The sequence below is a fragment of the Protopterus annectens genome, chromosome 15.part0, assembly GCF_019279795.1.
Source record: "Protopterus annectens isolate FY-2018-M chromosome 15.part0, PAN1.0, whole genome shotgun sequence".
In the NCBI taxonomy this organism is placed as follows: Eukaryota; Metazoa; Chordata; order Ceratodontiformes; family Protopteridae; genus Protopterus; species Protopterus annectens.
In genome coordinates this window covers 85,566,167-85,581,715 of record NC_056749.1, presented here as the reverse complement: position 1 = coordinate 85,581,715, position 15,549 = coordinate 85,566,167, and the positions used below count along the sequence as shown (strand labels likewise).

The 15,549-nt window shown below is 39.9% G+C and overlaps 1 protein-coding gene across 1 annotated transcript in view; it reads left to right on the top strand.

The window, feature by feature from the left end:
* The window catches only part of LOC122789724 (amine oxidase [flavin-containing]-like), a 1,342,089-nt gene that overhangs the window by 231,458 nt on the left and 1,095,082 nt on the right, over positions 1 to 15,549 (top strand). Inside the window, exon 4 of the mRNA XM_044057159.1 lies at positions 5,651 to 5,755. Within this exon, the coding sequence (XP_043913094.1) occupies positions 5,651 to 5,755 (105 nt within the window). The remainder of the gene's footprint in view (positions 1 to 5,650; positions 5,756 to 15,549) is intronic.

Sequence of the window (15,549 nt, the reverse complement as noted above, 5' to 3'; positions counted from 1 at the left end):
AAATAAAATCATATCACTATGGCAGTCGCCATAGGCTATTTGGGGTATAAAGAATTACAAAGTAGTGGTCAGATAATTAAAATGGTATTGTGGCATTAGCAGTATACAGGACATCACAATATGATTTCAGACATGTTCTGAGTTTCTGGGTGGAGTTTTCGTTTAGTAATGACAGCACATGACTCTCTGATGCCTACTACTTCTGTATTTTCAAAGTAATGACAGCACATGACCCTCTGATGCCTACTAATTCTGTATTTTCATAGTAATGACAGCACATGACCCTCTGATGCCTACTACTTCTGTATTTTCATAGTAATGACAGCACATGACCCTCTGATGCCTACTACTTCTGTATTTTCATAGTAATGACAGCACATGACCCTCTGATGCCTACTACTTCTGTATTTTCATAGTAATGACAGCACATGACCCTCTGATGCCTACTACTTCTGTATTTTCATAGTAATGACAGCACATGACCCTCTGATGCCTACTACTTCTGTATTTTCATAGTAATGACAGCACATGACCCTCTGATGCCTACTACTTCTGTATTTTCATAGTAATGACAGCACATGACCCTCTGATGCCTACTACTTCTGTATTTTCATAGTAATGACAGCACATGACCCTCTGATGCCTACTACTTCTGTATTTTCATAGTAATGACAGCACATGACCCTCTGATGCCTACTACTTCTATATTTTCATAGTAATGACAGCACATGACCCTCTGATGCCTACTACTTCTGTATTTTCATAGTAATGACAGCACATGACCCTCTGATGCCTACTACTTCTGTATTTTCATAGTAATGACAGCACATGACCCTCTGATGCCTACTACTCTGTATTTTCATAGTAATGACAGCACATGACCCTCTGATGCCTACTACTTCTGTATTTTCATAGTAATGACAGCACATGACCCTCTGATGCCTACTACTTCTGTATTTTCATAGTAATGACAGCACATGACCCTCTGATGCCTACTACTTCTGTATTTTCATAGTAATGACAGCACATGACCCTCTGATGCCTACTACTTCTGTATTTTCATAGTAATGACAGCACATGACCCTCTGATGCCTACTACTTCTGTATTTTCATAGTAATGACAGCACATGACCCTCTGATGCCTACTACTTCTGTATTTTCATAGTAATGACAGCACATGACCCTCTGATGCCTACTACTTCTGTATTTTCATAGTAATGACAGCACATGACCCTCTGATGCCTACTACTTCTGTATTTTCATAGTAATGACAGCACATGACCCTCTGATGCCTACTACTTCTGTATTTTCATAGTAATGACAGCACATGACCCTCTGATGCCTACTACTTCTGTATTTTCATAGTAATGACAGCACATGACCCTCTGATGCCTACTACTTCTGTATTTTCATAGTAATGACAGCACATGACCCTCTGATGCCTACTACTTCTGTATTTTCATAGTAATGACAGCACATGACCCTCTGATGCCTACTACTTCTGTATTTTCATAGTAATGACAGCACATGACCCTCTGATGCCTACTACTTCTGTATTTTCATAGTAATGACAGCACATGACCCTCTGATGCCTACTACTTCTGTATTTTCATAGTAATGACAGCACATGACCCTCTGATGCCTACTACTTCTGTATTTTCATAGTAATGACAGCACATGACCCTCTGATGCCTACTACTTCTGTATTTTCATAGTAATGACAGCACATGACCCTCTGATGCCTACTACTTCTGTATTTTCATAGTAATGACAGCACATGACCCTCTGATGCCTACTACTTCTGTATTTTCATAGTAATGACAACACATGACTCTCTGATGCCTACTACTTCTGTATTTTCATAGTAATGACAGCACATGACCCTCTGATGCCTACTACTTCTGTATTTTCATAGTAATTTCATAGGTTAGTACTAAGCTAACTGCCCTTGTGAGCCATTTTAAGCCTAGCCAATAATCCCTTGTGAGACTCAAACCCTGCACCTTGTGTTTGTAAGGCAAACACCTTAACCATTAGGCCATCCTCCCAACCCTACTACTTCTGTATTTTCATAGTAATGACAGCACATGACCCTCTGATGCCTACTACTTCTGTATTTTCATAGTAATGACAGCACATGACTCTCTGATGCATACTACTTCTGTATTTTCATAGTAATGACAGCACATGACCCTCTCATGCCTACTACTTCTGTATTTTCATAGTAATGACAGCACATGACCCTCTGATGCCTACTACTTCTGTATTTTCATAGTAATGACAGCACATGACCCTCTGATGCCTACTACTTCTGTATTTTCATAGTAATGACAGCACATGACCCTCTGATGCCTACTACTTCTGTATTTTCAGAGTAATGACAGCACATGACCCTCTGATGCCTACTACTTCTGTATTTTCATAGTAATGACAGCACATGACACTCTGATGCCTACTACTTCTGTATTTTCATAGTAATGACAGCACATGACCCTCTGATGCCTACTACTTCTGTATTTTCATAGTAATGACAGCACATGACCCTCTGATGCCTACTACTTCTGTATTTTCATAGTAATGACAGCACATGACCCTCTGATGCCTACTACTTTTCTATTTTCATAGTAATGACAGCACATGACCCTCTGATGCCTACTACTTCTCTATTTTCATAGTAATGACAGCACATGACCCTCTGATGCCTACTACTTCTCTATTTTCATAGTAATGACAGCACATGACCCTCTGATGCCTACTACTTCTGTATTTTCATAGTAATGACAGCACATGACCCTCTGATGCCTACTACTTCTGTATTTTCTTAGTAATGACAGCACATGACCCTCTGATGCCTACTACTTCTTTATTTTCATAGTAATGACAGCACGTGACCCTCTGATGCCTACTACTTCTCTATTTTCATAGTAATGACAGCACGTGACCCTCTGATGCCTACTACTTCTCTATTTTCATAGTAATGACAGCACATGACCCTCTGATGCCTACTACTTCTCTATTTTCATAGTAATGACAGCACATGACCCTCTGATGCCTACTACTTCTCTATTTTCATAGTAATGACAGCACATGACCCTCTGATGCCTACTACTTCTCTATTTTCATAGTAATGACAGCACATGACCCTCTGATGCCTACTACTTCTCTGTTTTCATAGTAATGACAGCACATGACCCTCTGATGCCTACTACTTCTCTGTTTTCATAGTAATGACAGCACATGACCCTCTGATGCCTACTACTTCTCTATTTTCATAGTAATGACAGCACATGACCCTCTGATTCCTACTACTTCTGTATTTTCATAGTAATGACAGCACATGACCCTCTGATGCCTACTACTTTTGTATTTTCATAGTAATGATAGCACATGACTCTCTGATGCCTACTACTTCTGTATTTTCATAGTAATGACAGCACATGACTCTCTGATGCCTACTACTTCTCTATTTTCATAGTAATGACAGCACATGACCCTCTGATGCTTACTGCTTCTCTATTTTCATAGTAATGACAGCACATGACCCTCCGATGCCTACTACTTCTCTATTTTCATAGTAATGACAGCACATGACCCTCTGATGCCTACTACTTCTGTATTTTCATAGTAATGACAGCACATGACCCTCTGATGCCTACTACTTCTGTATTTTCATAGTAATGACAGCACATGACTCTCTGATGCCTACTACTTCTGTATTTTCATAGTAATGACAGCACATGACTCTCTGATGCCTACTACTTCTGTATTTTCATAGTAATGACAGCACATGACTCTCTGATGCCTACTACTTCTTTATTTTCATAGTAATGACAGCACATGACCCTCTGATGCCTACTACTTCTTTATTTTCATAGTAATGACAGCACATGACCCTCTGATGCCTACTACTTCTGTATTTTCATAGTAATGACAGCACATGACCCTCTGATGCCTACTACTTTTGTATTTTCATAGTAATGACAGCACATGACCCTCTGATGCCTACTACTTCTGTATTTTCATAGTAATGACAGCACATGACCCTCTGATGCCTACTACTTCTGTATTTTCATAGTAATGACAGCACATGACCCTCTGATGCCTACTACTTCTATTTTTTCATTATTGTGTTTCACTGTAGTGACAGTCTGATACTGTGGATGTTCCACTTGCAAACCACATTACTGTGAGTGCTTCATGCTAAAAGACCTCTGTGTATTCAGCTCTTGCTTCATTGTATAACAGCCACAGCAATCCTGGTTTAGCATTTTATCTGTGCAACCTGTTTATCAGTTTAAAAGTAAGAATGGGTGGAAAGAAAGGGAGTTGTGTGGATTACTTTTCCTCCATCCACAGATAAAAATAAGAACCTGGGAGTAGTGAGATGTCGGGGGTGTAAGCACAGAGAAATGTAAATTACATACACCCTACATTATTCTGATGTGTTTGTCACGAATTTAAATAACCAATATTGCTATAGGCATCCTCTTACTCGTATTCCTTAATGTGCTTTGCTTATTTAGTGAACTCTGCTGAGCCTGGTCACTGATGGAGGTGATTAACAAGATCAGAGTCTTCTGAGGTGCTTTAGTGCAGTTTTATATGTATGTATCCTGAAAGTACCAAGGGTAGATTGTCTGGTTGCTTTTAACCAAATGAAGTTTAAAAAATCTGAGTGCGATCAGTTTGCATTTGAAAATGTCTTTCTTACAGGTTTTGTTATTGCTGGCCTTTGATAATGTCACTTTTGATTTACTAGACAGGGGGTTTAATGAACAGATCAATGCAGTTCCCTGAATGTAGCATCAGTATTTCACTGCCCTTGTATTTTGTATAGAGGATGTTTGTTTGCTGTTATTGATTATTTGCTACCCCATTCAACTCCTGTGTATTCCTCAATTCCCTGCTTTTTTCTTTCCCCTTTCATCCCTTGTTTCATCCCTTTTCTTCTTCGTTGCTGCTCACTTCTCCTTCTCACATTATTTTACGTTTTCTTTCTACCCATGTTCTCCTTCTCTTTTTCTGCTACACAACCTACCTTTGCTCGCCTTTGTTGTTTAATATTTGTGATTTTTCTATTTGTTTAATATCTGTGCTTTATCTATTTGTTTAATATTTGTGCTTTATCTGTTTAATATCTGTGCTTTTTCTGTTTGGTGTTTAATATTTGTGCTTTTTCTATTTGTTGTTCAATATCTGTGCTTTTTCTATTTGTTGTTTAATATCTGTGCTTTTTCTATTTGTTTAATATCTGTGCTTTTTCTATGTGTTGTTTAATATTTGTGTTTTTTCTATGTGTTTAATATCTGTGCTTTTTCTATTTGTTGTTTAATATTTGTGCTTTTTCTATTTGTTTAATATCTGTGCTTTTTCTATTTGTTTAATATCTGTGCTTTTTCTATTTGTTTAATATCTGTGCTTTTTCTGTTTGTTTAATATTTGTGCTTTTTCTGTTTGTTTAATATCTGTGCTTTATCTATTTGTTGTTTAATATTTGTGTTTTTTCTATGTGTTGTTTAATATTTGTGCTTTTTCTGTTTGTTTAATATCTGTGCTTTTTCTATTTGTTGTTTAATATTTGTGCTTTTTCTAATTCATTCTTTGTCTCATCTTCTTGCCCTTCTCCTTTTTCCTTTTCCCATATTTTTAGGGCAAGTCATACCCATTCCATGGGTCGTTCCCTCCTGTTTGGAATCCTTTTGCCTACTTGGATTACAACAATCTTTGGAGAACCCTGGATAAAATGGGAAATGAGGTAAGATATTTGCATTTAATAACCTGTAGCTTTAAAACTGTGGAATGTTTTCCGAGGTTTCAGTTTTGGAAACTCTTGAAATGCCAGTACAGAATATTAACAGTTAGTGATTTGTAAGAATCGGTCACTTCCTGTCACAGTAATCTGCTATGTGGCTTTGTTGTTTTTATATACATCATTTTAAGTAATTAGGACTACTTATTATATTGTTCTGATACTTGGCAGGCAAACTCTGTTGCTATAGTAACAGAAAAGTAATGGGATTGGTATTCACTGCTGTCGTAACAAATAGAAGGTCCTCCTCAATTGTAGGAACTATTTTGTGATGCTGCCATTCATACTGCAGTTCTGTTATACACCAGAATAGTAATACTGATCACAGAGAGTTGGTAGCTCACTTAGATCTGTAAAGCAAATTGGTAGAAGGATCACTCTCTATAAACAGATTATGTGGGGAGGGCTGGCTTCTGGTGCAGAAGAAGAAGCTCTGACTAGAACTTTGGAGTCCTTGGTTCATTTAGCAGTCCCATTTCTTAGTGAGCTAGCTGGAGTCGTAGGAAATCTGTACAGTTTTGTTAACTCACCTGTCCAGAGGGATGGAGGAATATTCTGGTTTCTGCTGCAAACCTTCATTGGAGACCAGAGAGGGCTACAGCAATCCAACACAATGTTAGTGGAGCAGTGCTAGATGTCCATGGATCCAGCAAAGGACTTTGCTGCATATTGTATGTGCAGCAAGTGCAAGAGAAGGGACAGGAGGAAAATAATGCCAAATTGTACATGCAACAGAATGACACTGCACCGGGATACCCTGATGTCTTCATCTGACTACAGAATCGACCCGAACATGTCCAGGACAAACAGTGGCAACAGAATGACACTGCACCGGGATACCCTGATGTCTTCATCTCACTACAGAATCGACCCGAACATGTCCAGGACAAACAGTGGCAACAGAATGACACTGCACCGGGATACCCTGATGTCTTCATCTGACTACAGAATCGACCCGAACATGTCCAGGACAAACAGTGGCAACAGAATGACACTGCACCGGGATACCCTGATGTCTTCATCTGACTACAGAATCGACCGAACATGTCCAGGACAAACAGTGGCAACAGAATGACACTGCACCGGGATACCCTGATGTCTTCATCTGACTACAGAATCGACCCGAACATGTCCAGGACAAACAGTGGCAACAGAATGACACTGCACGGGATACCCTGATGTCTTCATCTGACTACAGAATCGACCGAACATGTCCAGGACAAACAGTGGCAACAGAATGACACTGCACCGGGATACCCTGATGTCTTCATCTGACTACAGAATCGACCGAACATGTCCAGGACAAACAGTGGCAACAGAATGACACTGCACCGGGATACCCTGATGTCTTCATCTGACTACAGAATCGACCCGAACATGTCCAGGACAAACAGTGGCAACAGAATGACACTGCACCGGGATACCCTGATGTCTTCATCTGACTACAGAATCGACCCGAACATGTCCAGGACAAACAGTGGCAACAGAATGACACTGCACCGGGATACCCTGATGTCTTCATCTGACTACAGAATCGACCCGAACATGTCCAGGACAAACAGTGGCAACAGAATGACACTGCACCGGGATACCCTGATGTCTTCATCTGACTACAGAATCGACCGAACATGTCCAGGACAAACAGTGGCAACAGAATGACACTGCACCGGGATACCCTGATGTCTTCATCTGACTACAGAATCGACCCGAACATGTCCAGGACAAACAGTGGCAACAGAATGACACTGCACCGGGATACCCTGATGTCTTCATCTGACTACAGAATCGACCCGAACATGTCCAGGACAAACAGTGGCAACAGAATGACACTGCACCGGGATACCCTGATGTCTTCATCTGACTACAGAATCGACCCGAACATGTCCAGGACAAACAGTGGCAACAGAATGACACTGCACCGGGATACCCTGATGTCTTCATCTGACTACAGAATCGACCGAACATGTCCAGGACAAACAGTGGCAACAGAATGACACTGCACCGGGATACCCTGATGTCTTCATCTGACTACAGAATCGACCCGAACATGTCCAGGACAAACAGTGGCAACAGAATGACACTGCACCGGGATACCCTGATGTCTTCATCTGACTACAGAATCGACCTGAACATGTCCAGGACAAACAGTGGCAACAGAATGACACTGCACCGGGATACCCTGATTTCTTCATCTGACTACAGAATCGACCCGAACATGTCCAGGACAAACAGTGGCAACAGAATGACACTGCACGGGATACCCTGATGTCTTCATCTGACTACAGAATCGACCGAACATGTCCAGGACAAACAGTGGCAACAGAATGACACTGCACGGGATACCCTAATGTCTTCATCTGACTACAGAATCGACCGAACATGTCCAGGACAAACAGTGGCAACAGAATGACACTGCACCGGGATACCCTGATGTCTTCATCTGACTACAGAATCGACCGAACATGTCCAGGACAAACAGTGGCAACAGAATGACACTGCACCGGGATACCCTGATGTCTTCATCTGACTACAGACTCGACCGAACATGTCCAGGACAAACAGTGGCAACAGAATGACACTGCACCGGGATACCCTGATGTCTTCATCTGACTACAGAATCGACCGAACATGTCCAGGACAAACAGTGGCAACAGAATGACACTGCACCGGGATACCCTGATGTCTTCATCTGACTACAGAATCGACCGAACATGTCCAGGACAAACAGTGGCAACAGAATGACACTGCACCGGGATACCCTGATGTCTTCATCTGACTACAGAATCGACCGAACATGTCCAGGACAAACAGTGGCAACAGAATGACACTGCACCGGGATACCCTGATGTCTTCATCTGACTACAGAATCGACCCGAACATGTCCAGGACAAACAGTGGCAACAGAATGACACTGCACCGGGATACCCTGATGTCTTCATCTGACTACAGAATCGACCCGAACATGTCCAGGACAAACAGTGGCAAGAGAATGACACTGCACCGGGATACCCTGATGTCTTCATCTGACTACAGAATCGACCCGAACATGTCCAGGACAAACAGTGGCAACAGAATGACACTGCACCGGGATACCCTGATGTCTTCATCTGACTACAGAATTGACCCGAACATGTCCAGGACAAACAGTGGCAACAGAATGACACTGCACCGGGATACCCTGATGTCTTCATCTGACTACAGAATCGACCCGAACATGTCCAGGACAAACAGTGGCAACAGAATGACACTGCACCGGGATACCCTGATGTCTTCATCTGACTACAGAATCGACCCGAACATGTCCAGGACAAACAGTGGCAACAGAATGACACTGCACCGGGATACCCTGATGTCTTCATCTGACTACAGAATCGACCGAACATGTCCAGGACAAACAGTGGCAACAGAATGACACTGCACCGGGATACCCTGATGTCTTCATCTGACTACAGAATCGACCGAACATGTCCAGGACAAACAGTGGCAACAGAATGGCACTGCACCGGGATACCCTGATGTCTTCATCTGACTACAGAATCGACCCGAACATGTCCAGGACAAACAGTGGCAACAGAATGACACTGCACCGGGATACCCTGATGTCTTCATCTGACTACAGAATCGACCGAACATGTCCAGGACAAACAGTGGCAACAGAATGACACTGCACCGGGATACCCTGATGTCTTCATCTGACTACAGAATCGACCTGAACATGTCCAGGACAAACAGTGGCAACAGAATGACACTGCACCGGGATACCCTGATGTCTTCATCTGACTACAGAATCGACCGAACATGTCCAGGACAAACAGTGGCAACAGAATGACACTGCACCGGGATACCCTGATGTCTTCATCTGACTACAGAATCGACCCGAACATGTCCAGGACAAACAGTGGCAACAGAATGACACTGCACCGGGATACCCTGATGTCTTCATCTGACTACAGAATCGACCCGAACATGTCCAGGACAAACAGTGGCAACAGAATGACACTGCACCGGGATACCCTGATGTCTTCATCTGACTACAGAATCGACCGAACATGTCCAGGACAAACAGTGGCAACAGAATGACACTGCACCGGGATACCCTGATGTCTTCATCTGACTACAGAATCGACCTGAACATGTCCAGGACAAACAGTGGCAACAGAATGACACTGCACCGGGATACCCTGATGTCTTCATCTGACTACAGAATCGACCCGAACATGTCCAGGACAAACAGTGGCAACAGAATGACACTGCACCGGGATACCCTGATGTCTTCATCTGACTACAGAATCGACCCGAACATGTCCAGGACAAACAGTGACAACAGAATGACACTGCACCGGGATACCCTGATGTCTTCATCTGACTACAGAATCGACCTGAACATGTCCAGGACAAACAGTGAACTTCAGATGCTCAGTGACAGAAAACATAGAAAACATATCCATCTGAGAACTTTTATATCTGCATACTATCAGGCAGATCTTTTCCTGATGCAGGTTTTCAAACTCAAGTGCATTTTAATGTTGAACGCCACTTCCAACAGTTGCAGGGTTCATCTCCATCCAAGATGAAACTTGAGAATGTTGACTAGGTGGGGTCTAGTCCTGCAGTGGTAATAATCCTCCCCCAGACATTATGTGCTCAGTCTGTGGATATTACTCCCTGAAATAAAGGTACCCACATTGTTCAAACTGCAGGTGTGATGCTTTAAGTAATATAAAGTTCCTTCAGTCCTTTGGCTGTTCTCTTTAGCTCATGCCTCAGCACATACTCCTTGAGGAGGACAGTCGTGGTGTGGTGTCTATCTGCCACATATTCCTTGAGGAGGACAGTCGTGGTGTCTGTCTGCCACAAACTCCTTGAGGAGAACAGTCGTGGTGTCTCTTTATTTGCTTAGTGTCACCATTATCCCTGCTTATACTAATAGGCAAACCATTGTTCTAGAGTGACTCCCTAGAATAAAAAGTCTCCTTCAGTTTATTTATATTGTAATTAAAACTATGGCCAATGGCTGTATCCCGAACCCACAAAGATGCGTCTTACTATGGACTTTCTCACCCTTACACCCATGCTTACTATCTTGAATTATGAGGGTTATCTTCACTTCTAGCTTGGAAATGTGTGCCATCTTGGCCTGACATACTGTAAGCCAATACATTGTATATGGGGCCTACAAAAATTTTTCCTACCTAGGCCACTGCATTGTTCTGGGCTATAACTATACCTTACCAGTGGTACTTTCCTGGTCCAAAACCATTTCTTCAGAATGAATGGTGATACCACCACTTATGGGATGGATACCTATGACAAATACTTAATGTCTGTCAGAAATTATCCCAGTGTTATGAGCCTGAATTGCTTTAGTAAATATTACGTAATAATTTTTAGAATGTTGAGTACTTTGAAGAACTGGCGGAATTTTTTCTGAACTCACTGGATATTTTTTTTCTTCACTGCAGTAAAATGTTTTGAGCAAGACATTAAAATTTTAAGTACTCTTTTTGTGAAGAAGTTATAAAATTCTACATAAGTATATTAAAACTACTAAAATGGTAAGATTATTTTAATTTGTGAAGGTAACCTTGTAATACTTACAAACCTTTCCCTTGAAACTTACATAGTGGACGTTCCTTCAAGTTATGGGTACTTACTGTGGAGCTTTTCTCCTTGGGGCTCCGCTGAAAATGGACCTGTGTCCAGTCGGACCATCCCAGTTAACAAATGTAAAATAAAGTAAAATTTACATTGTTAGACTTCATTTTCATGTAGTCTGTCTTTAAGATTACATAACACCCTGAATAGTCATTTAAACGTGAAGGGTGGGAACTTTTTTTTATGTTCAGATGAAGTCTGTGTTTATTTTTTCATGGACAAAACCACTCAGCAACTTTATAATTGAATTTCAAGTATTTTTTTTTTAGAATCACTGTCTGTATGTGTTCCCTTTGTTTTATTTATTCATGTATTTCTTTTTCTGTCATCTTGAATGTAATACACTGTTTTCAGAGCCAGGATTAAAAATGATTTTTTTACAAGTTCCAGTTATTCTGTGGACAAGAAATTTGATTGATTTCAATTTTGAAAACTGGTGACTCGTGTTCAGAGCTCTATAGGTGTCACAGATAGTGCAGAGGATTAAGGCACTGTGTTATTACCAAGTTGCTTTCTGTAGCCCAGGGTACTGGGTTTGATTTCTTCCAGCTCCATTTCCCTACTGTGCGACTCTGAGCAAATCACTTAACCATACAGTGCTCCTGGGTTATCCCTAATAAACAATGTATGTTTAATGCACTTACCTGATTAACCCATATGTAAAAATATCCAGGACACAAAAATTTTTTTCTCCTTGGATACCATTGCTTAGGTGACATCAAGCTGGGCACTTGTCAGTAACATGTTGGAAGTACATATTGCTATGGTATTACCAGCACTGCATAATGAGTCAGCTATGAAAACAAAAAGAAAACAATGTCAGGCATTTTGGATGGATGTTGACCTCCACATGCTCTGCCCTGACATTGAAGACCTTCCAAAACTGACTGCATGATGGTAGCATAAAAAATACTGCTGATCCAGGTACTGAGTCTAAACTGTGGATCCGCTTAGATGAGCATCAGGCAACCAAGTCTGAAGTGGGAGTTGGTAGAAGCTATGGTAGCCAGGACTACAAGAACCAACTGAATGGAAATGAATTCTACTTGCAGTTTTACTCCGTCCTGACGTTTCTTTACTCCCTACAGTATGGTTTAGTTAGCAGTAACCAGACTGTACTTTATAGTAAATTCCACTCTCTCCAACTCTCCTCACCTTGAAGAATCTGAGCAGTTACCAAGACATGGTTTAAAGCCTTCCACATATTTAATCCAGCAACGAACAGACGGGGACTAAAGGTGGAGGTTTCTAGATCTGCATCAGTAACATGCACACCTCTAGCCTGGTTAAACAGGATGATGCTCTAGAATTCCTCTACATCCAGATTACCATAGACAGAGTCCCATACCATATTCCAGCAAGTCATATGCCCCCCTTTATATCCCAGGAAACCCGTTGCTCATGCTTTCACCTATTGGAGACACGGTATGAACTGGGAATCTTACATGAGGCCAAAGTTGCAGGCACAGAGATTCCTAGACTTTGTAAACAGAAGCACCCTGGACCAGTTTGTGCATACACCTTCAAGGTGCAAAATAAGAGACGAGGATATATACCACAACCGAGTTTTATTGTCCAAAAGTAAAAGCACAAGCCAAACAGCGTAAAAACATAAACGCCCTTAACATACACCACAGCGTTTTCGTCTCGTTTAATAGACTTCATCAGATAATCACCATTACAAATAGAACCATATTTATAGTAAAATCATTTAAGTAAATGAAAGCTTGTTATGCTAATTAAATAAGATTTAAAGAAACACTTGCATAAAAATACTGGCAAAGGGATTTCTTCTCATATATATGTCTTAATTCATTTAAACAATGAAATAAAACGGTGTACTTCAATGATACAGTTCAGTGTGTGATTGTTAAAAAACTTTTTGTTAAAATACCTTTTAAAAAACTTGATATTTCTGCTTGCTTTTGTATTTAATATACTATGTTCATTCATTGTAAACCTGATATAATGCCAATCCTTATGAATTATTGCCATCTAGTGGCCACTTTGAAAATTGCTTCTCTAACTTTAAAGCTTAGCTGCCCTTAATTTTAATAAAGGTTTTATGGAAATGAATTCATTTAAACCTGGGGATTGGTCTGCTTGGAGAGTTATTTGCCACCATAACTCTCTAAATTCAATCATATCTTCCTAAGGACCCCCCCTAATGTTAACTTTAACTTGTTCTAAAACCATATGTGGCATCTTTACATTCTTCACTATGTTTAAAAAGGGCATTGGTTTCTTTCCTTACTAATATTTCATAAGTATGTTCATATATCCTCTTTTTAAGATTCCTTTCTGACTTACCCACATAAAAAGACCCACATTTTTTACAGAGGGCTAAATATATTATCCTCTTAGTTTCACAATTGTAATATTCTAAACTATAAATCCACCTATTCCTACTCTCTAAGTAATACCTCTCAATATTAAGAATATAGGGACATTGATTACATCGGCCACATTTATAGGTACCCTGTCTACCCTTATTAGTCATCACTCCATGTTTATTCTCTAAAATACCCTTAATACTACTAGAGTTTTTGTAAATTATTTTGTGTGAGATATTGGCTAGATTTTCTATATCAGAAATACACAAATCTTTGCCATTCTCTCAAGAATATCCTTTTAACATAATTATTTACACCATTATATTCTAGTTTTAAGGCTTGTTCAAATTTTTCCCCTTGTTCTTCTCTATTACCTTTGTCCAAATTAATGCCGTTATTCATAACAGGTTTAAACTTAGTTAACCTTCCTTTGACCACTTCTTCTCTAAACATGGTTATAAAATTCAAAGGGTACCCTCTCTCCAAAAACATCTTTTGAAGAAGCTCACATTCCTTAAAAAATTCACTTTCTGCACTTGTCATTCTGCTACCTCTCACAAATTTCCCTTAACAATATTCTTCTTACAGTGCATGGGATGTGCACTTTCATAATGAAGAAAGGAATTAAAAAACGTCGGTTTTCTATATATTCTACTTTCAAAATGTGCGCCTTCTTTGTATATTTCAATATCTAGGTATACCATTTTATGTTCAGAAATGTTATGCGTAAACTTTAAAAATTTAGTTGTATTATTAATATAACTTGTAAATTCATTCAATCTATCTTCACCTGCAGTCCAAAAGATTACTATATCGTCAAGAAACCTACGATATAGTGTCCAACAATCTTTATACTTTGTATTAAAAATGTATTTTTCTTCCCACTTAATTAAAACTAGGTTAGCGTAGGTGGGAGCACAGGCTACGCCTTGCGTTTGTTTATAAAATTCACCATTGAAATATATAAAATTGTTTTTTAAAATTAAATCCATTAACCATATACAAACTAGTTTTTCATTATGTGTTAATGCCCTGTCTTCATATACAACTTCTTCCAATAATTCCATCCCTTCATTATAGGGTATGGAGGAAAAAAGGTCAGTTATGTCTATTGTTACAAATAAAAGATTGTCATGGTATAATTCATCTGAAACTTCTCTTAATAAGTCCCAAGAGTCCCCAAGTACTGTATCATTGTTAAACCAAAGATTTTTTAGTTTTTGATCAATATATTTAGCCATACCATAAGTTTTAGACCCTTCTGCTGATACAATTGGTCTAAGTGGGGGATCCCATACACATTTATGGATCTTGGGTATACCAAAAATAGTAGGTGTTTTACGTTTGTCTACCTTCAGATATAGAAAAGTGTTCTGGTCTATCAATTCTTCATATAACAGTTTTTTTAAACTAATCTATTTTACTATATGCAATATTTATCTCATTTAGGGAAACGTTCGTATATCTAGAATTGTCCCATAATATAGAATGCATCTTTCTTTCATGTATTATATTTTCCATAAATACCACTCCACCCCCCTTATCTGGTTTCATAACCCTAAGATTCTTATCTCCTTTCAACTCATACAATAGTTCCTTTTCTACCTTACTTAAATTCCCCTTAGCCCACATCTTGTTCTGTTCTTTCTTAATTTGCAGTTCCAGCACCTTTTCTAGATTTTTCAGTTGTGGGTGTAAGGGGGGATTAAAGGTACTTTTACGTTTAAATTTCTCCATGCCCCCATCCTGATT